Below are 27852 nucleotides of genomic sequence, written 5' to 3'. Positions count from 1 at the left end.
GGAGACAGAGAAGCGAATGGATTCTAGATTTGTTGAAGGTAGCTAGTGTATTAGGATTGTCAGATTGGATATTCTTTCTCTCTTGACTACAGAGAGAAAGAATGAACTAATGAAAAGAGGGACAGAAGATAAGACCGAAAAAAGGCTTGATGGAGTAGAACAGACATGTTTGGCCTCCAGAAAGAGAGGAAGCAGCAGAACAGAAACGCAGTCTAGACAAAGACTGTACTTTATGCACACCCTCTTCTATCTTCTAACATTTACTCTCCCCCAACCTCCAAGCCCTTATTAGGCCCAATCTTTTACAGTCTCAAATGTGTCTAAGTTAATAACAAAAGTTTAAAACAAAAAAGAGAAAAAAAATTTAAATACTCTCCCAAACCAAATTTTGGATCAAAGAGGAAATCAAAACTATAATCATAAGAATATTTAGAAAGAAACAAAAGAAAAAATCTTTGTGACATCAGCTTAAACAGAGATGTCTTAGATATGACACCAAAGATACAGGCCACAAAAGAAAAATTTGAGCAACTGTATGCCATCAAAATTTAAAGCTTCTGCTCTTTGAAAAACACTGTTACAAAGAGAATGAAAAGACAAGCCACAGACTGAAAGTGTTTATAACTTATATCCCTGATAAAAATACTTGTATTCAGAATATATAAACAAATCCAAAAATCCGATGAAAAGAAAACAACCTAATACTTTAAAAGGCAAAAGGTTTAGAAAAATATTTTACTAAACATACAGATGATAAAAAGGCATCTGAAAAAACATTCAACATCATGAGCCATGACAAAAATATCAATTACAACACAGTAAGATACCACAACGCACTTACTACCAGGGCCTAAAGACCAAAGGGTTGGCCAAGACGTAGAGTAACTGGACCACTCGTATCTGCTAGTCATAATGTAAGATGGTACAACGACTTAGGAAAACAGTCTGGCAACTTATTTAAAAGTTAAGAAAGTATCTATACAATCTAGTCATTCTATTCCTAGGTATTTACCAAAGAGAAATGAAAGCATATGTCCACATGAAGACTTGGATACAAATGTTCAGAGCATATTTATTTGTAATAGGGGCAAAAACTAGAAAGAAGAACTAAACTATTCATCAACAAATAAATGGGTAAACATAATATATCCATACAAAGAAACACTACTCAGCAATAAAAATAAACTTTTAACACAAAAAATGGATGAATCTCAAGATAATTACATTTATTGAAAGCAGGAGCCCCTCCAAAAAGTACGTATTACATGATTCTATTTATATAAAATTTTAGAAAATGAAAACGATAGTGATTGAAAGTGGACCAGCAGTTGCCTAGTGATACAGGGGAAGGGTCTGTAGGGGCACAAAGAAAGAGTGAAGGTGATTACAAGAGGGCAAGAGGAAATTTGGGGGTCAATGAACATGTTCATTATCTTGATTGAGACGATGGTTTCACAGGCATCTATGTGTGTCAAAACCTATCAAATTAGGCACTTTAAAAATGTGCAGTTTTAAATGTCAATCATACCTCCATAAATTTAAAATTCTGCATTAGGGGAAATACTACAATTACAGTACTCTGGGAAAATAACTAATAATTATAATACTATATGCCAAACTTTAAAGCCAGAGCTATACTTTGTCACAAAAATTGCACTAAGCCTGTTTAACAGTGTGTGGACATATTTACCATGTTGAGTCTTCCAATTCTTGACTACAGTTTGTTTCATTTATTTAAATCTTCTCTGATTTCTTTAATCAGTGTTTGGTAGTTTTCAGCATACAAGCCCTATACATATTTTGTTAGATTTATGTGTAACTTTTTTTTTTCTTTTTTTTAAGTGACTGTAAATGGCATTATAGTTCCAATTTTGCTGTCTACGTTTTCACTGCTAGCATACAGAAAAACAATTGATTTCTTCTATGTTTATCCTGTATCTTGAAACCTTACTGAACTCACCATTTCTGAAGTTTTTTGTAGATTCCTTGAGATTTTCCGCATACTAAATGATGCTATCTGGAAAAACAACCATTTAAAGTGAATCTAGGCCTGGTGCGGTGGCTCAAGCCTATAATCCCAGCACTTTGGGAGGCTGAGGTGGGTGGATCATGAGGTCAAGAGATCGAAACCATCCTGGCTAACATGGTGAAACTCCGTCTCTACTAAAAATATAAAAATTAGCTGGGCATGATGGCGCATGCCTATAGTCCCAGCTGCTTGGGAAGCAGAGGCAGGAGACTTGCTTGAACCTGGGAGGCAGAGGTTACAGTGAGCAAAGATCGTGCCTCTGCACTTCAGCCTGGTGCCAGAGCAAGACTTCGTCTCAAAAAAAAAGAAAAAAAAAAAGTGAATTTAAATTAAAATGAGGTCCAAAGTTTCAGAGTAAATTGTGAACTAGTGTTTGATTTTCAAAATAAAACCAAAAATATTGGAATATATTTATTTTTTGTTGTATTTCGTAAGATTTAGGTCATAACTGCAACTCTGCTATTCTTAGAACAAAGAACGAATAAATGTTGCAGTTGGGACAAAACGGAGAGATTTCTCACAATTGTATGTGATAACATAAAATGACAGCCTTTAAGTTGTGCAATACAATAATAAAGTACATCCTTTTTCACAAAAATGCATTACTTCATCAATATTTTTAAGAGCCTTCCTAATCCTTTGATCCTGAATTCACTCTCGTGAAACATCTATTGGGTCATTATTTTCGTCCCTTTTTAGTTATTCAATTGTTAATTAGTTCAACACTGCTGAATCCATGCTGGTCAACGGCTTTGCAAAATTCAAGCCAATTTCTTTTACTACTTTCATTGACTTCACTAAATTCTGCAATTGTTGCAAGATTTCTCATTTTACTTTGCATTCAACTTAAATCGACTGTTGTACATATACAACATTTAATGATCAACAAGATCATTAGTGAATACTTCTTGTTTTCCTATTCAATGTCATTACTGTGAAAGGTCCAATAACAGGGACTCCACTATTGCAAACTGAAAACCATCTTTAGTCTTGGCCCAGAAACTCTATTCTATACATTTAATAATTAAAGATATGCATAAGTATTTACGTACATGTAAATTTAACAGAATATTTTAAAGAACAAAATCTTAGAGCATCCTAAATGCCCAATAGAAATTTTATTATATAAATTATGTTATATTCAAAGCTATGTAACTATTAAAAATCATACTCTAAAAGAATAGTTAATATCATGAGAAAATTTTCAAAATATGTTCTAAAAGCAGAATACAAAATAGTGCTTGCAGACTGATATCCCCATTGTGTATGGGCTTAAGAATACATAAAAACATGGGGGGAAAAATGTGAAAGGATTTAAACCAAAATTTAGGTACAGATGACTTCTATGTTAAAATTTTAGGCATGACTTAAAATTTTCCTTCAGGATGTTTGATATTTTTCAACGTGTGCACTATTTTTGGAATTCTTTTAAAGGCTCGTGTTTTTAAAATAAAAGTAACCTGCCCCTTAAGATTTCATATCCACTTCTCATCAAAGACATGGATATAACTGACAACAGTAAGATGAAGAGAGGGTCATTTGATGGATGAGACCATTAGCACAGCTGCTAAAAGTTGTTGCCTGTCATCCAAGCTCTAAGGATTAACATTCCAGGACTGACACACAGCAGTTGTCAGAAAGCAAACTTAAATTCTGCCTCCTGGCTGTGGCAGAGGTTTGGGCACATGTTCCACGTATCAGTGTCCCTAGGAACCTTCACCGCAGACTCCATCGGTCACATTTTCCAAAGCGAGAAGCTGAAGAATCAGCAGTGGGCGGATGGAAAGAACCTTGCTTAAGGATGGAATTTGCCAGCCTGATTCCTCCCTCCTAGTTCCAAGGCCACTAAGATGCTGCTTCCGGAGGCTGCAAGGAAAAAGAAAGCCTCTCCGTGGTGAAGGAGAAAAACATCTCCCTTGGGGAACAAACCCAAAACAGGCCTTCTCTTAGATTTCAATAGCCTGACCTTCACAAGAGGGCAGACTATTTTCTCAGCTCCTCACAGAAACTATGACTTGTAGCTTTCTTGGGGAAACTGAGGTACTGGGCAGTGTGAAGGCTCAAATTATGAGAAATTACGTTTAAAACATGGACGGGAGGAGTAGCACCTTCTGAGCAACAAAATCATCACTGTTTCCACCATTTGGAAAAACAATTCAGCTGGCAACCACAGATTTTAGTATCTGAACTTGACTTTCTATAAGAATGTTATGTGTGTACAACATCATAAGATGGCTACGTTATGCACTGAAAAGCTTCAAACGGGCTTTTGGTAACACGAATTTTAAATTTCTGTCTGGCCCGCTCAGTCATGGAACTTGTCCTCGAATTCCCTCCCCACAGTCAAATTTCATTCCCTCCCCACCACACGGTCCTTCACGCATCTACTCTTCGGAACCCCACAGCGCAAATAAATCGCGAGGACGAACAAGGCCCTCCTCACTCGCAAACGCTAACGCACACTTACCGGCCAGGTCCCAGTATCGCCTCCACGCCCGCCCCAGTCCTGGTGGGAATCACTTCCGGCCTTTCCCTCCCGAAGACTGACCCCTCCCATGATGCCCTGGGGCACACCGGAAGTTATTCCTCTCCCGCCGTTTTGTTTGTTTGTTTGTTTGTTTTTTAGATCGAGTTTTGCTCTTGTTACCCAGGCTGGAGTTCAATGGCACGATCTCGGCTCACCGCAACCGGGTTCAGGCAATTCTCCTGCCTCAGCCTCCTGAGTAGCTGGGATTACAGGCACGTGCCACCATGCCTGGCTAATTTTTGTATAGTAGAGACGGGGTTTCTCCATGTTAGTGGACTGGTCTGGAATTCCAGACCTTAGGTGATTCACCCACCTCGACCTCCCAAAGTGCTGGGATTATAAGCCTGAGTCACCGTGCCCAGCCCACTGCTGCCATCTTTTGACGCGTTATCAGCACTTTGACCCACTCCCTCCTTCCCCACAACTAGATCGTAAGATGTTGAGAAAACAGACTTTCTCTCGAGTTCCTGGAACAATGCCTTCATTAGCCATCTGTTGAATGAAAAGCAGAATTCAATAATTTTGTTGGACAGAATGAACCAATACTTAGTAGAGAAAGAGCAGATAACAGATCCAACGCTCAGCACAAAATAAGGAGGAACAAAACAGCCTTTATAACAGCAGCTAACATTTGAAACCCAAAGTCCTTACCTTAATTTCCAAGACTCTAAACCATCTGGCGCCTGTCTGCCTCTGCCACTTCATTCCGTACTACTGGTTCACTCTGCCGCACTGGCCCATCACCTCCCAGAGCCTTTGCATTTGTTTCCTCAGCCTGAAATACTGTCCCCCTTTGATGTTTTCACAGCTTACTCATTTACTTCACTAGGTGTCTGCTCAAATATCACCTCTTGAGAGAAACTTTCCCTGTTCAATCTGTTTAGACCCTGCACAGCCACTGTTTCCTTAACCTGCATTTCTTTTCTTCAGAACATTTATCATTAAGCGATGTATCTGTTTCTGACTTTGTCTATTTTGTTCTCCCGTACTTAAAATCCTCCCAGCACATAGTTAACTTTCAATGAATGTTTACTGAATGAATGCCTGTTCACCATGTTGCTAGCTCACTGCTAAGCACTGTGTATGTATTACAGCTTTGCAATTAACAGTTCCGGGTGGGAATTTCGTCATTATTCTAGCTTGGATTATTCTAGGAGATCTCAAACTAATTCCATCTAGCCTTGTCTTGGTCAGGCTTGAGGATTTGCCATGATACCCCGCAACAACCTGTCAGGTATAGTGAGGAATTTATCTCCACTTGCCTGAGACAGTCCTGGTTTTAAAACTGAAAGTCTCAAGAACTCCCTTAACCCTAAACAAACTGGTATGGTTGGTCACCTACCTTCAGGTTTCCAGGCTCCTATCTTTCCTGTTTTGTTTTACTGCTATTAGGGGAGGAATGAATCTAAACAGAAAAATGGTAATATATAGTGGGTGGGATGAGAGAACTAAGAAGACAATGAACAGGCTTTGGCAGCTGGTGGGTCTCACCAGTCAGCAACATGAAAGACATGAACTACATACAAGACATTGACTTGGCTTCCACAAAGCCCTCCGCCACTGACAATGGTTGGTGCGTTTGCAAGAGAAAGCTCATGTTTTTCAAAATCAAAGGGTCCTCTGCTGACATAGCTTCAGCCACTCTCTCCTTTCCCAAACTGTCATGTCACATCCAAACAGCACCCTGCCATGCATTCATTAATTCACTGAACTGCCACAAGAACCCCCGAGTTATTGTTATCGTTCCCATTTTACAGGTGAGAAAACTGAGGCTGAGAAAGGTGAAGTAACTTGCCCAAATGCAGGTAGCTTAAATAGTGAAGTCAGGATTTGAGACTTCGCATTCTGATTGTCAAGGTCCACTCTTAGTTACTGCAATATCAGGTGGGTTTTAATGATATAAATACATACTTTCACTGTGTCCAACAAAGGATGTAACTTTCTTTTTAGGGTACATTGTTTAAGACCTTAATGGTAGTTAAAAGTACCCAGTCATTCTTTCCTTAGCTCTAATGAGATTTTAAGCAGCTGATGTAATCAAAACACAGAAAACAGACCCCAAAAAGGGGAGGTAGGAAGCAAACAGCAGGATATCCTAACTCTCACAGACATGAGTCAAAGCTATGAAGCCAGGCTGGAAAGTCTCCAGTTTACTGAAAAGACCTAGCTGGTAGGATTTCTTCTCTGAACACAATGTTCTTAGGTTATCCACACAATCTCTTCATGCTATTTTCAGTGAAGGATGTCTAGTTTCTGTGTAATTCTGAGAAGCATGTATAATTCTGAGAGCATTAGTGTCTTACAGGACCTTGTAAAGCCAGAAGCAGCTGTCTTCAAGTGAAAATACAAACTGGACTTGGAGTCGAAAGCTGTTTGTTTTAGCTCTCACTCTGCCACTTACTAGCCGTATGATTAGTCACTTAACCTCACCAAGCCTCACTTTTCCCACGCATAAAACTGTGATAAGTCCTTCTTCTCATTGACATTTAATAATCAATTTAAATAATGCTTTTGATAACTCCTTATGAACATTTTGCTTTGCACGTTTTCAGTATATAAATACCAGCAGTGAAAAAGTTGATATATTCTATTTGAAAGAGTTCTACATTTGCTCTGTTGAATTTGAGAGTAGAATGGAGAGGGGTCTAATTTTATGCTTGGCATGAATTAGCAAACCTGAACAGAACCTCAGTTTCTGATTTTGTAAGGTAGGAGTCACTTTAGAAAGTATTCAAAGCCTCCTTTAGTTCCAGAATCTAGATTGTCATTCAAATCTTTAGTTAGGCACTTCAAATACAAATGGGTGTCATTCACCAATGTGCCTGCCCTATGACTTTCACCCAGAAATTTCTGTTCCTAGCTGGAAAACTTCCTGCTGCTTTTTGAAATTTCATCTGTTACATAAGCTCTGAGATAGCCTGAGCTGTGAGGGGTAAGGTATGATCCCACTATTAGCACAATTAATTGCCCTTTCTTCTCAAGTAGCCTTCTGAGGAGTGACCTCAATCACACTTATTTTCCTAGTCTTATTTGGCCTTGCTACTGCCTTCTTCTTCCCACTTCGCTATCCACATTGACATTTCCTCTGAATGCATCTTAAATAGTGATTTGTGAAGAGATTTGTCCCTAGGAAAATCAGAAAAACTTTTTCCCCCTTCTTAACACCTGCTCATTCCTTAATCCCTTGCTGCCACCCCCACCATCCTGCTGACATTGCTGTCAGGATCACCTCCCTGGCCAATCCAATGCCCTGCTCCTGGTCCTCTCTTTCTCCAGCTTCTCTGTACTGCTCTTCATGATATCCTCTCTCTTGAAAACATCACCTCCCTTCACTGACTTTGACACTAATAATAAAGTTACCTTCACTTTAGAATAGACAAAATGATTTTATAATAAGCCTGAAGCAAATTTCCAGCCACAGAACTCCTCTCAGATTGGAGAGAGGTGGGCTGACAGTGTGGGGTGGGAGCTGTGGCCTTGGGGGCATAGTGATGAAATAGAGATGATGAAACCCCCAACACAAGGAATCTCTCAGAGGTGATGGATATGACTATCACCTTGATTATAGTACATGCATATGTCCAAACTCATCAAATTGTGTATTGTATATCAATTATGCCTCAATACAGCTGTAAAAAAAAAGAAAAAGATGAGCCCCTTTCTCCCTGAAAAAGAGCCTATGAGAGTGAAAATAGGCGATTACCAAACTTGTTTCTAAAGATGAAAGTGGTCTTCTTGATGACTTTTAAGTTGCTGAGTAACCAGGTGCATAGAAATGCATGTCTATGGCAGAGCTAAATGATTCCACATGATAGAGGAACAACTGAGTATCCTAGGGGTGCAGAGAAATTATTGGGGGGAAGAAAGGAAAAGACATCCAGGATCAGTGTAAAGAAAAATGGACTTTGAAAATGGACTTTACTATCTGTAAAGAACAGATATTGCTGATGGAAATGGGTAATTTATTCTCAGAATCTTCAGTAAATTCTGCATTGCTCATTTAGATTTTTGGTGATGGTGGATTATATGCTGAGACCAGGTCAGGTTGGGGGGAGATAAACATATACAGTTTGGCACAGGCTAGAAGCAGAGTGCCCACAGAGCTAGCCACATCAAGATGGCATAGACAGTATTTGATTATGTCCCCACATCATTCTCATGACTTGGGCAGAAACAGAAAAAATTTCATTGCAGCTGAAGGGAAAAGACTCCAGAGTTGCTAAGAGAAGGAAGGGGGTTCACTCCAGTCCATAAATGGCAGAAGTAAGCTGGGGACTCTCTCAAGTCTTCTGACTCCAGCAAGACGTTACTGCTTCTCACTTGATATTTGCTTACTTGCAGAGTGAACTTTATTTATTTATTTATTTATTTATTTATTTATTTATTTATTTATTGAGACAGAGTCTGACTCTGTCACCAAGTGCCAGGCTGGAATGCAGTGGTGTGATCTCGGCTCACTGCAACCTCTGCCTCCAGATTTCAAGCAATTCTCCTGTCTCAGCCTCACGAGTAGCTGGGACTACAGGCGCATGCCACTACGCCCAGCTAATTTTTGTATTTTTAATAGAGACGGGGTTTCACCATGTTGGCCAGGATGGTCTCGATCTCTTGACCTTGTGATCCACCCGCCTCGACCTCCCAAAGTACTGGGATTACAGGCGTGAGCCACCATGCCTGGTCTGATTTTTTATTTATATTTTATTTAATTGTTTATTTATTTATTTTTGAGACGGAGTCCCGCTCTGTCGCCAGGCTAGAGTGGAGTGGCGCAATCTCGGCTTACTGCAACCTCCGCCTCCCGGGTTCAAGCCATTCTCCTGCTACAGCCTACCAAGTAGCTGGGACTACAGGAGTGCATCACGACACCCAGCTAATTTTTTGATTTTTAGCAGAGACGGGGTTTTACCATGTTGGCCAGGATGGTCTTGATCTCTTGACCTTGTGATCCACCTGCCTCAGCCTCCCAAAGTGCTGGGATTACAGGCATGAGCCACCACAGGCATGAGCCACCATACTTGGCCGATTTTTATTTACTTTTTTCTCTTTTTCTTCATTTCTTCTTCCCATGTCCGCAACACCTAGCCTTCCTGTGAGTGAGTGCTCAATTTTCACAATAGTTTCGACTATCACCTCCGTACAAACAATATCTCCCAACACTCAGAACCACATCCTTAGCCTTGACATCTCCTTTAAACTTTGAAATCTTATCTCTGCCACATCATCTCACCCTCAATATGTCCAAAATCGAAACTCATCTTTCTCCACTTAAGTGTCTCCTCTGGGCTGGCACCATGGCCCTAGAGTCCAGGCTGAAATGAGGGCTGAATGACAGGCAGGATCCTTTGACAACTGCTCACCCCTCAAACTCAGCAGTCAGCAAACTCCTTTGGGTCCTGCCTTTAGGGGATCTCTTGAGTTTTCTCTCTTTCCTTTTGAACCTCATTTTTATTCTCTGTAATTGAGGCCTACTTCATTTTGCACCATGATTTAAAAATTTTTTTTCTGCAAATACTTAACTACGATGACTTAACCATGATTATTTTTTATATTCAGTGTAAGTGGATATTAATATAAATTGAGTAGATTTTAATATATTGATATAATATGGGGTAGGGTCTCAAAAAAATAAGTCTAGAACCCACAATATCTTAAATGGGCCCTAATACACACTTTTTTTTTTTTTGAGATGGAGTCTCACTCTGCCACCCAGGCTGGAATGCAATGGTGCGAGCTCACCTCACTACAGCCTCTGCTTCCCAGGTTCAAACAATTCTCCTGCCTAAGCCTCCCAAGTAGCTGGGATTACAGGTAACCACCACCATCTCCAGCTAATTTTTGTATTTTTAGTAGAGATGGGGTTCTACCATGTTGGCCAAGCTGATATTGAGCTCCTGACCTCAAATGACCCACCTGCCTTAGTCTCCCAAAATGCTGTGATTACGGATGTGAACCACCACACCTGGCCCCTAATACGCACTCCTTTTACCACCTGGGGTTTGAAATTTCACTGTTCCTGCTGTGCCTAAATCGAACAGTGTAGAAGAAAAACAAGAAGCCCACGCCATGCTCTTCTCCCTGACTCTGCATGATGTACTCAGAGTGACCAGGGAACAACCGCTATGAAAGCTGCCCTGTGCTGCTGTGGAACATTTTACTACAGACCTGAAAGCTCAGGGGCATTGAGGGCTAAACCCGAAGCATCTACCAGCCTGCCTGCCCCCACAAACCATCAGAACCTATCTAATCATCTAGGGAAGTTTTACACCAAGATGTTTTCAATAGTCACAAAGGGCTTCTGGGCCTCCAGGTTCTCTTGTCATCACTGCATCATATCACCAGTTCTAGACTCATCTTCAAATACATATGTGTGTGTGTGTACACGTGTGTGTACATGTATGTGTACATGTGTGTATACGTGTGTGTGTGTGTGTGTGTGTGTGTGTGTGTGTGTGTGATCTCACTTTCCTGCTCACGAACCTCAAAAGGCTTCCGAGTGATCTCAGAATAATGCCTGACTCCATCCCTGGGCACTGAAAATCTATCACAGACAAGCACAGCCCACTTCTGCCTTCACCTCTGTATTAGCCCCGGCCCCACCCCAGTCCTGTGCTGTGGCCTGGCTCTCCCAGTTGACCTTCCCAAAATGTCCTGAGAAGACTTGTTTCCAAGCCATGAGCCCTCAGCTCCCCAAGCCTAGAACCTCTTTCCTGCCCCCCTCACCCAGATAAAAGTCTGCCTCCTTTAAGAGACAGGAGAGGATAGAGGTAAAGGCATGGCTTTGGAATCAGAAACCCTGGATTTCAGTTCTGGTTCAATTGCCTACTAGCCAGGGGCCTTTTAGCCAATCCCGTACACTGGTAGGCCTCAGTTTCCCTATTTAGACAGTGGAAATAGTAATAATATGAATCATATAAATCACTCAGGCTTGCAGAGAAAAATAAACATAATAAAATATATAAAATTATCATGTAAACTGAAAAGTACTAAAAGATTATCATTATCTACACAGTCACTACTCACCCATCTCTTCCCTCCTTCAAAATAAATAAAACATTGTTATTAATAATTATTATAACAATTCTGCTAATATTTTATCTACAACACACTATGGTTTTCAAATACCTTGTATATACATCGAATCCACTGTCCACAATCCAATCAGTTTAGGATAACTTAATCTTAGCAAAGTGATTTATCATTTTCATGTCTATGCACTTCTCTGCCCATCTCTGTTGTCCACTCTTTTAGGGCAGTGATCTTAGCTCATACCCCTCTTCCCCATTCCCAGCACAAAGTCTTAGACCAAGGAGGCACTCAAATATGCTGCACTTCCAAAAACGAGAGGTTATAGGCGTAGATTCTAGAGCCAGAGAGCATTTGAAACTCATTTCAGCTGCTGACTAGTTGTATGGCTTTGGACACATTGCTTAAACTCTCAGTAGTTGTTTAATGGGAATGATATCAGCACCTACCTCACAGGACTATTATAAAGCATCAATGAATTGGTGTGGATGAAGCCTGGCATGTGGTCATGTGGTGAGTTCTTAAGTGTCTTTTATTTTATTTATTTATTTACTTACTTATTTTTGAGATGGAGTCTCTCTCTGTTGCCCAGACTGGAGTGCAATGGCGCCATCTTGGCTCACTACAACCTCCACCTCCTGGGTTCAAGTGATTCTCATGCCTCAGTCTCCCAAGTAGCTGGGATTACAGGTGTACACCACCACACCAGGCTAATTTTTTTTAGTATTTTTAGTAGAGATGGGGTTTCACCATGTTGGCCAAGCTGGTGTCATACTATTGACCTCAACTGATCCACCAGCTCGACCCCCCAAAGTGCTGGGATTACACATGTAAGCCCCCACACCTGACCTAGTTCTTAAGTCTTAACTATTACCATTAAGTGAAACTCAGAGTCTGATTCCATTCTTTTCTTATCACTTCAGACCTTTCAACACATGAATTAGATGACTCCCCTGTGAATCATTTTGATTCATTTATTCACCAGAATGAACATTTACTAAGCATCTTCTACATGCAAAAGGCTGCACCTTGAATAAAAGCAACTGTGCTTACACCTGATCGCTCTCTGTTGCTTTCTTCTGAGCCAGAACTTTGTTATGGATTATGTCCTTCAGCCTTCCTCTCTTGTTTTCTGGAACAGGAAATAAATAAGTTGGTGTTCCAACATCAAATCACCTAGGGAAGTTCCAGGTCTTAAAAAAAGGTATTCATATTTCTTTACTGAAAGGCTTCTCACATCCCTTAATATGCTAATATTTTTCATGAATGTCTAACAGGAGGGAATAGAGTTTAACATTTCTTACACTCATTCAACCACAGAGACACTTATTTCAAAGTTACCCTCCCAATCTGCATTCTGTCAAATCTACTTTAGAAAATACCTTGTGAAGGTCCTATCTCTACCTACTCCTACTCTGCTCACAAAATCATCTTGATTAATGCAAACTGTCTTTGGAAATGTCCCACCTACAGGAAATTCTACCCACTGGAGAATGATTAAGGAACCTTTGATTCAGCAAACACTGATTATATATAATCTAAACAGATCATACTGTATTGCAGTAAATGGCTCTGAATTCTACATGTACAGTTGTCCCTATATAGTCAAACATCACTTGTATGTTATAAAAAAAAAAAAAGTCCCAAAGTAACCATAAGAATTGTCACAAAGGCCACATATTTTCATTAGAATCCACTAGAGCTGCATTCAGAACTTATTTACTCTTACTTTAGCCTGATATTAATTTTGTAATCTCTTTCCCAATCGGTAACACAAAATCAGGCTAGTAAAGACAAACTTACCACAGAAAGAAATTACACCTGAGAGCTGGCCACGAAGGCAAAGATATAAAATCTAAAAAGTAAGGATATGGTGGCTCACGCTTGTAATCCCAGCATTTTGGAAGGCTGAGACAGGAGGATCACCTGAGGTGAGGAGTTAGAGATTAGCCTGGCCAACATGGTGAAACTCCATCTCTACTAAAAATACAAAAATTAGCCGGGCATGGTGGCACGTACCTGTAATCCCAGCTGCTCGGGAGGCTGAGACAGGAGAATTGCTTGATCCCGGGAAACGGAGGTTGCAGTGAGCCAAGATCACACCACTGCACTCCAGCCTAGACAACAGAGCAAGACTCTGTCTCCATAAATAAATAAATAAATAAATGTGGACACAAAAATTTACAGCAGGAACAATTAGTGCAGGCATAACCCACGAAGAACCTAAGATACTTGAAGACTTTATTATATCATCTCCCAGAACCCCAGAGTGATCAAGAAAAGCTGAAATTTGATTCAAGATAGTTGGTTATACAGAGCAGGATGATGTACAATACATTTTGGAAAGATTTTCTTCCAACAGATTTTTAAACAAACGCATATATAAATAAGACTGGATGTATTAAAAGGTCAACCTTAAATTTCCAGAGATTTCTGAGACAAGGAGCATACCATCCCATACCAGTGCCAGGTAAATGGGGTGTACTTACTGCCCACACTATTGACCACCCATTGCTTGACAAAGCATCCTGTCATTCTGCCCTTCAGTGACCTTCTTAGCATACTCTGCTCCAGTTCCACTCAGCCCCTAGGACTCTCTAAGTCTCAAAGATCTGTGTCCAGCGTCAAAATCCCCACACAGCTGACTTGGCATTATACAGCCTCCGCTGGTCATTTATCCAAGTAACTTAACAAGAGTGAGAGATCAGGGCTACAACGCATTTTCATCTAACAAGTAAATGGTGATCCCCCAAATATAGCCAAGTTAGAGTGCTGGGCTGGCAGATTTGGGAGTATAAAGAGACCTGGGGGCCACACTCCCGAAATTGCTGTGACCGCAGCATCTCTAGGTAAGTGCTCACAAGTGCCCACTTTTTTGCTTCACATAGCTCTCGTTGCACCTGATCAGGTTACCAGTCCAGGCAGGGAGGCAGCAAAGTAGACTTTACTGAGGGCCTACTAAGTGTAAGGTCTTGTGTTGAGGGCAGTGTTGGAGACAAGATGGAAAGACAAGACAATTACATTTCAAGAAGCTTTTACAAGGGGTGAAAAGAAAAGAGTATAAACAATTACAAGATAAAAAATATTCACCTGCCAAACAAAACTGAGTATAATGCGTAATACCTCCTCTGACTATTTAGGTCAATGTTATACTGTTCAGTTAGCAAATTAACATGGTAACTTGTGGTATCTCTTCTGTGATTGCTTAAGCTATTATTTGAAATGTTTATGGTTTTTAATTGGTTTCCCATGTCAGGATTTCTGAAAAATGGCTGTGGGGAGAAATAATCCCAAGCATCTTAACCATCTTAGAATGGTCATAGGCTGATTTGAATGGACTGGTTTGCAGACTGGTCTTACATGACATGCCTTATGGACTTGGGACTGGATTGTGTCTGACAGTTCAATAGCATCCTTCAGGAGGACTTGTGATGCTTTGAATTCAGGCCACCATGTCTACTGGAGAACTTTCTGTTACAGATTCATAGGGCTGAAAGGAACCTTGGAGATTTTCTCGTGTAACTGATTCATTTTACAGAGGGAAACAGGCGCCCAAAGAAATCACAACAGCTACTTAACCAGAACTGATACTAGAATTCTGTAGCTCTGCCTCCATATTTTATTTTTTTAATTGAGGATTCAGAATATAGTATGTAATACTTTAATTTTTTAGAAGAAATTTGTGAGAATTTTAGGATATCGCTGAAGATTGTTCAAGATGCATTAAAGGCGGAGAAAGGAGGCAACCAGAACAGTAAAGCAAGTCCTAAATGTCTGTTCCTGCCTAAATGGGACTTCATGAAATGTTCCCCTGGCTCCATAAAAGCACTGTATGGTAAATGGGAAGTTTGCTTAGATTACATTTGATATTGAAAATTTTTCAGACACTTATGCCTCCTTGAGATAACCACGTCATTTGTAAACTCCTAGGGCTGAGAATCCTTAGTCCCAGGTGAGTTTTCAGCTGCCCTAACTTCATCATCTCCAGGAGGAATCTAGAACCTTTAAGAGAATAAAGAAGTCTTTGTCCACAATTTATAACTTTTCTCCAATAAAAAAAAAAAAGGGAACTGCCCCTAAGCATCCAAGTTGTTTGCAATCTGGAACATTCCTTTCCCTGCTTTCTTTCTTCCCTGACCCCTCACAGCACTCCAGTCAGAAGCAATTTCTCTGAGTTCCCATAGTACTTTGTTTAGACTTTAAAAATGTGTCTTAATCTTGTTCAAAGACTTATCTGAGCGTTCTCTTATCCCTTACTAACTTTTGCATTCCTGTAGGCAGATACTGTACTTTATTTTTCATATCCCCTGAAGGAGCTGACGCAGTACATTATAGACACAGATGTTTCTCAAGCGAGTATTAATTAAATGTTGTAATTAACCAACTGTTTAAAGAATAATAATTTTAACCAAGAGTAAAAAGTCAAAATGGCAAATTTATTTCATTCCACACCATCTACTGTGTATCTATTTAAGGTAGATAAACTGGAACAAACATAGTTTCTATATTTATTTAAAATCTTGATAGATCATTTGGGGATTTTTTTGGTTTGTTTTTTGTTTCTCAAATTATCCCCAGGAAGACGCTTTATTCCTGAAGGACACTGACTGTCACTCGGGAGCCAAGAAGGTAAGAGTTGTTTTCAACTGGATCATGAATGCAATCATTGAAATCAGCAAACGTTGTTTTACACGTTCTCATTCTTGCCGCACTCATAAGAAGATGAAATTGATGAATTTGAAACCAATAACTATTCTTAAAGGTAGATTTTAAAATACATACAGGTTTTGTCAAGGAAAGAATTGGCTTCTCATGTTTGCTCATTATACCAAAATGTACAAAATATAATGCAGAATTTTGAGATACAAGCTCCAGGTCAATAAATAGTAATTAGTTGGCTCAGAACATGAATTTTGTAGAGTCCAGATGCAGTCTTTACACACAGGCTGACTTTGCTGCTCCTTAAAGTCTGCACCCCTGAATCCATACGGCTGCACTTCCCTCACACAACGAGGAGGGATCAGTTCAGTCCCATGCCCAGTGTGGTAATAAAAACCCTCTCCCCTTAAAATGTGTGTTTGTTAGAGGTAATTCTAGATAGATTGGGACCAACAAAGCCAAGGTGTCATTGAGTCATGACCACATCATTGCTGACAAGACACAGTCGTGGTGAAATTCCCTGGAGAGGAATCAAAGTTGAGAGTAGTGTCATGGTGCACTGAGGACAAACAGAAAGCTAGGAGCTTCAGAAGCGGGTGATGGAGATTAGGCAGGCGGGGATGGTTGTCTCAATGAGAAAACCCTTAAAGACGGGAACAGAGGAGGTGGTTGAAGGGGCACAGCTATGCAACGGTGGAAACAGGTCCTGCTCTTGGAACGCAGAAGGAGCTAATTAAGGGAACTCTTGAGGGGGGCGCTCAGTGAGCAGCATGAGTCATGCCTAGAGACTTGGGTCAGATCTAACAGGTGAAGTTTATCAGTCAAAAATGAATGGTTTTCCCTTGGGTCCCAACTCACAGTTGCATAAATACAGAGAGAAGGTCTGACTTAGCAACTGCATGCAACCAGAGGATTGAGGGGCTTTGCTCGACACGGACTGGTGCGTCAGCAGTGTGAAACGTGGCTGCCAACAGGCAATCACCACCTCAGGCATGACACCTAGGTCAAGAGGGGTGAGGGCACACTCCAGTGGAGGGTGACATGTGGTTTGGATGTCACACTTTAAGAGATTAACAGGAGTGGGTTCAGAGAGGAGTGACCGAGATGGTAAGGGATTCAGAAGCACTACATAGAAGAAGCAAAGGAAGCTGAGGCTGCTTAGCATGTAGTTCCAGGTACTCGGGAGGCTGAGGCAGGAGAATCTCTTGAAACCAGGAGGCAGAGGTTACCGTGAGCCGAGATCGTGCCACTGCACTCCAGCCTGGTGCCAGAGCAAGACTCTGTCTCAAAAAAAAAAAAAAAAAAAAAAGAGTGTGAAGGAGTCGTACAACCACAAAGTTTAAGAACCACTGCTGTAGTAAAATCCACTTAAGCCATTATACTAGCGACTATCTTCAAAGAAATGAAGGAGAAAAGCAATGTGGATGAATTACTCATGCTCCAGGTAGTAACTGAGAGACTCTAAACCAATTAATGCAGGCCAAGAGCCTTATTTGTGGGTGCCACATTTGAATTCCGGTCCCTTACTGTGAGAACTTAACATGAATCCACAGATGGTTCAGCAGAGCCACTGGCCAAAGAAAAACTACAATGCAGCTTATCTGAATAAGGCCCAGCAGGAAGCAGATGCTTTTCTTTCTGTTTAGACAGAACCTCACAGAATCACAGGAAGGGATATTTAAACAATGACCATTTACTAATGAAGACAGCAAGTTCATAAAGGCTAAGATGGGGGAGAGAATTATAACATGTCCAACTTTCCCACTACAAAAAGAGGACATAAAAGACTGTATTCAAAAAATATGAAAAATGCAATGTATTTTTTAATTTTTTTTTTTTTTTTTTTTGAGACGGAGTTTCGCCCTTGTTACCCAGGCTGGAGTGCAATGGCGCGATCTCGGCTCACCGCAACCTCCGCCTCCTGGGCTCAGGCAATTCTCCTGCCTCAGCCTCCTGAGTAGCTGGGATTACAGGCACGTGCCACCATGCCCAGCTAATTTTTTGCACTTTTAGTAGAGACGGGGTTTCACCATGTTGACCAGGATGGTCTCGATCTCTCGACCTCGTGATCCACCCGCCTCGGCTTCCCAAAGTGCTGGGATTACAGGCTTGAGCCACCGCACCCGGCTTCTTTTTTTTTTTTTTTTTTTTTTTTTAAAGACAGAGTCTTGGTCTGTCACCAGGCTGGAGTGCAGTGGTACAATCTCAGCCCACTGCAACCTCTGCCTCCCAGGTTCAAGCAATTCTCCTGCCTCAGCCTCCCTAGTAGCTGGGACTATAGGTGCGCGCCACCACGTCCGGCTAATCTTTTGCATTTTTAATAGAGACTGGGTTTCACCATGTTGGCTAGGATGGTCTCAATCTCTTGACACCTGTCACCTTGGTGTCCCAAAGTGCTGGAATTACAGGTGTGTGCCACAGTGCCCGGTCAATATGATGTATTTCTTAGGAGATATGGAAAGCTGTTTGTGGGGTGTGTGTGTGTGTGTGACTTAACTCTATTTTATGTCACAGAATTGAGTGGGAAGGAAAAGAGGAGAGAAGGGAAAGGAAGAGGAAAAGTACTTGAGGAAACCAGGTAATGGAGTAGAGGAAAGAGGTCCAGAGGAGGAGTGGGGGAAGCAAATGCAGAGAGAAGGAACAGTCCACCCAGGACTTGCAGGAACCTTAGACAGGAGCTGGGCTGGCTTCTCTGTTCTAAATGAGAAGAGGCTGCAGCCCAGAGAGGTGAAGTGGTTTGATCAGTGCTAGGACTTTAAGGTGAATTTCCTGCATTCTAAGTAGGGACGATACATTACATAAAAGAAGGAAAAAGTACATAAAGAGAGGGGCAAGAAAGGCCAGCAAAGGGAGATAGTTTGGGAGAAAGTAATACAAGGGATAAGAGACTTATGCCCCCTACACACACACACACACACACACACACACACACACACACACACACCCATGCAACGAGTTCTAAGGTGGGTATTAATCTAACCAATCAGTGTTTGTCTCACCCTGACACTGCTATGCACAAAGTTTAGAGACAGTGTTTAGAGTTTAGAGGCCCAGTACCTACTCATCTTCTAGGCATAGGGATTACCTGGGGCTCTTGTTAAAAAGCAGGTGCTGGCCAGGCGCGGTGGCTCGTGCCTATAATCCTAGCACTTTGGGAGGCCAAGGCGGGTGGATCACGAGGTCAAGAGATCAAGACCATTCTGGTCAACATGGTGAAACCCCGTCTCTACTAAAAATACAAAAATTAGCTGGGCATGGTAGAGCGTGCCTGTAGTCCCAGCTACTCGGGAGGCTGAGGCAGGAGAATTGCCTGAACCCAGGAGGTGGAGGTTGTGGTGAGCCGAGATTGCACCATTGCACTCCAGCCTGGGTAACAAGAGTGAAACCCTGTCTCAAAAAAAAAAAAAAAAGCAGGTGCTGATTCCATTATCTTGGGTGGGTCTGAAATTCCGCATTTCTTCATGAACTCCTGCATGAGGCTGCTACATTTCAAGGACCACTCTGGGAACAGGAAGGCACTATGCCAGCCATCCTCAGTGTGGTCTCCGGATCAGCAACATCTGCATCACGTGGGAACTTGCTAGAAATGCCCATTTTTAGCCCCTATATCAGACCTACTGAATCAGAAACTGTGGGGATGGGGCCTGTAATCTGTGCTTTCACAAGCCCTTTGGGGGATTCCATGCATGTTTAAGTTAGGGACCATTGGCCAGGAGTGGTGGCTCATGCCTGTAGTCCCAGCACTTTGGGAGGCTGAGGTTGGCGAATCACGAGATCAGTAGGTCTGGGAAAATCAGAACATTATCATTTCTGATCATCCTGCCCAACATGGTGAAATTCCATCTCTACTAAAAATACAAAAATTAGCTGGGCGTGGCGGCATGTGCTGGTAATTCCAGCTACTCAGGAGCCTTAGGTAGAATTGTTTGAACCCCAGGAGGCAGAAGTTTCAGTGACCCAAGATCACACTACTGCACTCCAGCCTGGTGACAGAGCTAGACTCCACCTCAAAAAAAAAAAAAAAGTTTGGGACCATCACCCTGAGCCATTTTGCCTCCTATCATCTTGTTATTTAAACAAATGTGACAAATCTTCATGTTCAAGTCATTTACTATTCACAGGGTTAAACGAAATGTCTGTTAAGAATTTTCAGCATTCCAGTGATGATTTTTAAATATTCTTTTTTATGCTCTAAGTTCTGGGGCACATGTGCAGAGTGTGCAGGTTTGTTACATAGTTATACACGTGCCATGATGGTTTGCTGCACCCATCACCCCATTATCTACATTAGTTATTTCTCCTAATGCTATCCCTCCCCATCACTTTACCCCTTGCTATCCCTCCCCTACTCCCCCTCCCCTGTGACAGGCCCCAGTGTGTGATGTTTCCCTCCCTGTGTCCATGTGTTCTTATTGTTCAACACCCACTTATGGGTGAGAACATGTGATGTTTGGTTTTCTCTTCTTGTGTCAGTTTGCTGAGAATGATGGTTTCCAGCTTTATCCATGTCCCTGCAAAGGACATGAACTCATCTTTTCTTATGGCTGTGTAGTATTCCATGGTGTATATGTGCCATCTTTTCTTTATCCAGTCTATCACTGATGGCCATTTGGGTTGGTTCCAAGTCTTTGTTATCGTGAACAGTGCCACAATAAAAATGCATGTGCATGTGTCTTTATGATAGAATGATTTATAATCCTTTGGGCATATACCCAGTAATGGAATTGCTGGGTCAAACGGTATTTCTACTTCTAGATCCTTAAGGAATCTCCACACTGGGACACTGAGGTCACAGGCTCAAACTCGATGAGTGATTTAGAAAGTGTTTCCTAAAGCCTCTTTCATTGGGTTCACCTTGGCTCTACTCTAATTGGCCTCTAATTGGTTCAGCAATGCATACATAGGGCTAAACTAAAATATTCCCAAAATTGACACTCACAAGATTGAAAAAAAGCCTTCATACTTTGTCGTTATAATATAATATCCCCTTTAGCTTATTCCCATTTGCACACTTTTAAGTTCCTAGACCTGGCCATCAATCCCTCAGGACCTACGTTCAATCTAGGAGCCTTTGAATCTGATCCCCTGTTGAATGGAATACTGGGTAGGGGCCCTGCAGATTCAGTCATCACCCGAGCACAAGACTCAGCAGTCCCTCTGGTATTCCCAGCCCTCTGCAGTCATGAGCTCTGATGCAGAAATGGCCATTTTTGGGGAAGCAGCTCCCTATCTGCGGAAACCAGAGAAGGAGAGAATTGAGGCTCAAAATCGGCCGTTCGATTCCAAGAAAGCCTGCTTTGTAGTGGATGATAAGGAAATGTATGTGAAAGGCATGATCCAGAGTAGGGAAAACGACAAAGTCACAGTCAAGACTCTCGATGATGACCGGGTGAGTGTTGATTCCAGATGTCTTTGATCATAGGAGCATGCTCATTTTTCTTTGCAGTAGAATATCAGAAATTGCATGCTGGTCCTTTGGAATCTGAAGATAGAACAAAACTTAGTTTATCTGTTCTGTGGTGAAGTAGCAAGTGAAAGCTACCATTGCATGTGTCTTCACTCTTGCCTCTTTCCTTCTCCAAGGACGTGGGCTTTAAGGGGTTTTGTGGTGTTTGCTTTAGAGAAAAGCAGCAGGTGAAGGCAGAAAAGGTTGGGCTATTTAAGGAAGAGGTTGATACTGGATGGGGTGACCAATCATTCCTCTCTGGGCTGCAGAGTGGTTCCTACAGAGGAAGCTCAGGAGCCATTGACTTGGTTAATGTGGAGAATTACCATGTACTTACTGGACATCCACCTGATTTAGGTCACAGTGTTGATCGTTTTGCAAATATAAGCATATCTCAGCACCTGCTTTCCTAAAGTTTCCCAAAGATGTATATGGCAGGTATGAATCTCATTTCACAAACTCAGGCATACGAGACAGGCCTTGCTTTTACTTTTTGTTATTAAACTTAACCTCTGATTTCAGCCCCTTTTCAGTGGGCTGGGAAAACTTTTTTTCTGTCACTCTTGGGATGCCCCTACCACCACCTCAGGGATGTGTCACGCTTTCAGAACTTACGCAGCACCACACTGGGGACTCGCAGCCTCCCTAGAGGATCTATTAGGAAACAATTCCCAGTCCTTAGAGGTTCAGGATACATAGACTTTTCTACCTCCCTTTTGGCTACCTTGAATTTCTGTCTTTTTCTAGTCTGGGGTGGTAGAGTGGAAGGGCCTCCCTTCCTCAAAAAATGTGGTCTATACCAATGAATCTCCTTCCTTTTACCTTTTCTGCAAAACCTCAAAGTTTTTCTAAGGACTTGGGCTTTTGGAAAACAAAATCCGGCAAGTATTACAGGCTCTTTTTCTTTTCTTTCCCTATCTTCTACCTCTCCTGAGTCATGGAGTACAGAGACAGCTGTATGCTTGAATGGGGGTGAGAGGGGGGAAAAACACAGAGAAGAAAAAAAAATTAAGTAATATTCCCACAATATTCAGCAAAGAACCATGATGCACCCCCAAATGTTCGAACTATTAGAGCAGAGGTACAAATAATTATGGGAGCCTTGAAGCAACAGGGGAGAGAGGAGATAGGTCATGGAAGAGGTGGTGGTGGAGCTGAACTTTGAAGGTTTCTAAACAAAACTTTCATGAAGACATTCCAGCTGAAGGAGCCCCCCATGAGCAGGGATATTGAGGCAGAAAAGCACAGAACACTTTGGAACAGTTCTTTATAACCTTCCAAACTTTGTCTCATCACAGCACTCACAACAAATAGTGTAAACAGAGGCAACCTGGCCTTGGGGCCCAAGGGCTCCAAAGCTCTGCACACCTGTAACCCACTCCTGGTACACATGATGGCAGGATGACTTGGGGTTGGGGGGCATCAGACCAGAATTGGTTACATAGTTTGACCGGATTCTTCAAGAACTGTTATTTATGGATCATGTTTGGGCATGGAAATGATCCATCAAATTATCCATCCCAATGGGATAATTGCTCCACGATATCTCACGACTTCTACCACACCAGTAATGCATGATACGGACGCTTGGCTCACCCATTTATTTCCTGCTTTTCCTCTCAATACCCAGACACTCACTCTGAACAATGACCAGGTCTTCCCTATGAACCCTCCCAAATTTGACAAGATCGAGGACATGGCCATGATGACTCACCTGCATGAGCCTGCTGTGCTGTACAACCTCAAAGAGCGCTACGCAGCCTGGATGATCTACGTGAGTGTCTGTAAACACCTTTTATTTCAGTTCTCTCTCTGAGTAAAAACAAGACCCAAATGATAATGTTCTGATTTTCCCAGACCTACTCGGGTCTCTTCTGTGTCACCGTCAACCCCTACAAGTGGCTGCCGGTGTACAACCCCGAGGTGGTGGCTGCCTACAGAGGCAAAAAGCGCCAGGAGGCCCCGCCCCACATCTTCTCCATCTCTGACAACGCCTATCAGTTCATGCTGACCGGTGAGTAATTTCTTTGATTCATATTTTTTGAAGCTATCCTTAGTTAACTTCAGATGGGCATCGGCCATCTGAATGGTGAAATAATCAAAGTGATCTTAGGAGAGTCAGAGGATTTGGGGATGTAAAACAAGGGTTACAACATCTTCCATTGCCAATCACAGCACATGACAAGGCTTGTGGTTATGGCTGAAGCTACACCAAGCTCATGCTTATTTGGGAGAATGTGGAACACAAGGAGATGCCATATCGTTGTCCCTAGGGAACCCCCAACCAATCCAGGTGTGCTTGGAAGAGAAAAACTATATTAGTAGCCCCTCAGGGAATGCTAAGTTGGAGAAATGGGTAAATCAGTGTTCCTGCCTTCTTCCCCAAACTCAGGCTCCCTTTTACCTCTTTAAATTTCCAGAATGACCTGGGGAGTAGAGACATGGTAACACTGTTATGCCGTGATGCCTAATACCAAGTCCGCCTATTCAGCCTTCATCTGACTTGACTTGGAACAGATATTAGAAGTAGAAGTAAGGCCGGGTGCAGTGGCTCATGCCTGTAATCCCAGCACTTTGGGAGGCCGAGGTTGGTGGATCACCTGAGGTCAGGAGTTCAAGATCAGCCTGGCCAATATGATGAAACCCTGTCTCTATTAAAAATACAAATCTTTAGCCAGGGATGGTAGTGGGCACCTATAATCCCAATTACTGGATAGGCTGAGGCAGGAGAATCACTTGCACCAGTGAGGAAGAGGTTGCAGTTAGCCGAGATCACACCATTGTACTTCAGCCTGGGCAACAAGAGTGAAACTCCATCCCCTGCCACCAAAACAAAGATCAAGCATCTGAGATCTGTAGATGCTTAAAAATCATCTAATACAAGGGTTCCCAAACTTCTGTCATTTCTGTCTCACAATCACAATCCTTGCCGTGTCTGCAAACTTCATATTTTTTCTTGAAATTCATTAATAGCACATTAATTTTAAAGGGAAGATGAATACCACAATTTCTATTGGCTTGGTATGGCTGCTGTAACAGAGTGTCACAGACTGAGGGGTTTACACAATAGAAATGTACTGTCCCACAGTTCGAGAGGATAGAAGTCCAAGGTCAAGGCGTCGGCAGGATTGGTTTGTCTGAGGACACTGAGAGAGAATCTGGCTCATGCCGCTCTCCTAGCTTACTTGGTTTGCTAGCAGCAATCTTTGTTATTTTGGATTTGTAGAAACCACCCTGATCCCTGCCTTAATCTTCATATGGCTTTCTCCCCGTGTGCTTATGTGTCTCCACATTTCTTCTATTTATAAGGATACCAGTCATATTAGATCAGGACCTACTCCAGCGTGACCTCATCTTAACTAATCACCCCTGCAACTCGTTTACATCTTGTTTCCAAATAAGGTCACATTCTGAGGTCCTAGTGTTAGGAATTCAATATATGAATTTTAGGGGGACACAATTGAATCCATACTCTGTTGTAAATGGAAAACTAGTATCACTTTTCACAAGTAGAAGGTAAAGATAAAAGAAAAATTCTGTAATACCAAGCAGCAGCTATAAATGCTAATGAAAAGCTGTGGACCCACAGGCTCTGAACCTGACACTTGCTTTCTTTGTGAACAAGGGTGATAGGGGCCAGGCATGGTGGCTCATTCCTGTAATCACAGCACTTTAGGAGGCCAAGGTGGGTGGATCATGAGGTCAGGAGATCGAGACCATCCTGGCTAACACGGTGAAACCTAATCTCTACTAAAAATACAAAAAATCAGCCGGGTGTGGTGGCACACGCCTGTAGTCCCAGCCACTTGGGAGGCTGAGGCAGGAGAATTGCTTGAACCTGGGAGGCGGAGGTTGCAGTGAGCCGAGATCACACCACTGCACTCCAGCCTGACGACAGAGCAAGACTTCGTCTCAAAAAAAGAAAAAGGATGATGGGAAAGAGCTAGCAGGAGTTAAAAATCTGCAACATGAATAAATTCTATGCTGTGGGATTCACCAGTCACCTCCCAGGCTGGTCATGTTGCACATCCCACATTTGGGAAATCTGCCTAAATTGTCCAAGAGAAGATTAGACATGTCCAAATCATACCACTAGTCAATGGCAAAGACATTAACTACAGCCTGTGTTCTCCCCCAGCCATCTCCCCAAAAATATTGTTTTATTTTAATGTTCTGTTTATTGTTTACTTGTTTTGTTTTGCTTTCCTCTGCATTTCTAGATCGAGACAACCAGTCTATCCTCATCACGTGAGTAACCCGTTTGCACCATCATGACTTAGAAAGCAGTGCCCTCCCTTCCACTCTCCTTTATCCCATTTACTTTTAAATTGGCAGCGGAGAATCCGGGGCTGGGAAGACTGTGAACACCAAGCGTGTCATCCAGTATTTTGCAACAATTGCAGTCACTGGGGACAAGAAGAAGGAGCCACAGCCGGGCAAAATGCAGGTGAGCAGCCACCTGCACCCTGAGGTTTATTGGAATAAGTATAATTTAAAGCCTGGGTGAGCACAGCAGAGATGGCAAATAGGAAGGAAAAACTCTTCCTTTCCTCTCTATATCCTCACACAGAACACTTCGGACATCAAATGCGTGAGGTTTTCCAATGCCAAACAATTCTCCGATTCTCTTCAGACACCGGTTGGTTGTCCTACAATTCAATTCAATTCTGATACTACCTAGAGAGAGCATCAAATCCCAGAAGTTAAGGGCTCAGTCCTGCAAAACTACCCCCACTTTAGATACCAGGGACTAGTGCAGGACTCTTGAACTTCTAACCAAACAGCTATTAATCAGGGGAATTTTATGACCTCTTCTCGGGTTTGATAATTACCTAGAACGGTTCATAGAACTCAGAGAAACTCCACATCCTTAACCAACTCCACATCCTCCTCTGGAGAAGGAATGTTTATACCAGTGGTTTTCAAACTGGAGTATACATCAGAATCAACAGGAGGGATTTTTAGCAAAGGGTGGCAGGGTCCAGACCCAGAATCCCTGATTGTGTAGATTTAGGGTGGGACCTCATATTTTGCGTTTCCTTTTCTCTTTTTGTCTTTTTATTTTGTAGGGACAGGGTCTCATTCTGTTGCCCAGGCTGGAGTACAGTGGCACACCATCATAGTTCACTGTAACTTCAAACTCCTGGGCTCAAGCGATCATTCCTACCTCAGCTTCTTGAGTAACTAGGACTGCAGGAACCACCATGCCTGGCTAATTTTTTTTTATTTTTTGTAAGATGTGGGTCTCATGATGTTGCCCAGGCTGGTATCAGACTCTTAGCCTCAAGTAATCCTCCTGCCTCAGCCTCCCAAAGTGCTAGAATTACAAGCATGAGTTACCATACCTGGCATTTCTCACATGTTCCCAGGTAGCGTTCATGCTGCTGATCCAGGGACCACACTTTGAGAACTGCTAGGTTTGACAGTAGTTTCTAAATTGCTCTGAGCCCCAAAAGGATAAGCAATCATGGAGGTGAAGGTGAAAACTCTGCTTTCTATAGTGGATTTCTGAATAATCATCCTTACATATTTTGTGCAACATACAAAATCTTTCTGAGAACCACTGTTTTTATTGTATCATCTCTTGGGTCACTTGCTTGGCATTCTATTTATTCTTCTGAACACAAATATCTATGATATTAGGTGGATCATATTACATGCAATAACAGAGGTCCATGTTATAAAAATCCATGATTTGTAATGAAATGTTATCAGAAAGGCAGTCTGGATGTTTTGATGGAGGGAGTAATATTCCTGCCTAGAACCTGGCATGACCAGAAGTCACTTTGATGCTATACCTTTGAGAGCCTGTCTAGGATGGGACCTTAAAGACACTTCAGGCTGGCTGGGGGTGGGGGTGTGGGTACTGCACCGATCACCAGGTGGAGCTGGTCAACATCTCTCTCTGAACCTCCCCAGAGCACCCACAGTTTTATTCACCAAGAAAACAATCCAAAGTCCTCTCTTTCCTCTTCTTGTTTGTTTTTAGGGAACCCTGGAGGATCAGATCATCCAGGCCAACCCGCTGCTGGAGGCCTTTGGAAATGCCAAGACTGTGAGGAATGACAACTCCTCAAGATTTGTAAGACCCAGCCCAATTTTCAAGTATCCTCCCACAACCATCCCCTCTCCTGAAATGCTGGATATGAAAAATTTCCCCATAAACTA

At 42.1% G+C, this 27852-nt stretch overlaps 1 protein-coding gene across 1 annotated transcript in view; it reads left to right on the top strand.

The window, feature by feature from the left end:
• Nucleotides 1-14400: 14400 nt before the first annotated feature.
• The window catches only part of MYH13 (myosin heavy chain 13), a 69249-nt gene continuing 55797 nt past the window's right edge, over nt 14401-27852 (top strand). Inside the window, exons 1-8 of the mRNA XM_039476794.2 lie at nt 14401-14428; nt 16158-16208; nt 21409-21627; nt 23315-23458; nt 23542-23698; nt 25905-25932; nt 26020-26131; nt 27674-27766. Coding sequence (XP_039332728.1) covers nt 21421-21627; nt 23315-23458; nt 23542-23698; nt 25905-25932; nt 26020-26131; nt 27674-27766 — 741 coding nt within the window. The 5' untranslated portion in view covers nt 14401-14428; nt 16158-16208; nt 21409-21420. The remainder of the gene's footprint in view (nt 14429-16157; nt 16209-21408; nt 21628-23314; nt 23459-23541; nt 23699-25904; nt 25933-26019; nt 26132-27673; nt 27767-27852) is intronic.

This window comes from Saimiri boliviensis, chromosome 17 (genome assembly GCF_048565385.1).
Source record: "Saimiri boliviensis isolate mSaiBol1 chromosome 17, mSaiBol1.pri, whole genome shotgun sequence".
In the NCBI taxonomy this organism is placed as follows: domain Eukaryota; kingdom Metazoa; phylum Chordata; class Mammalia; order Primates; family Cebidae; genus Saimiri; species Saimiri boliviensis.
This window is presented reverse-complemented; position numbering and strand designations above follow the sequence as displayed.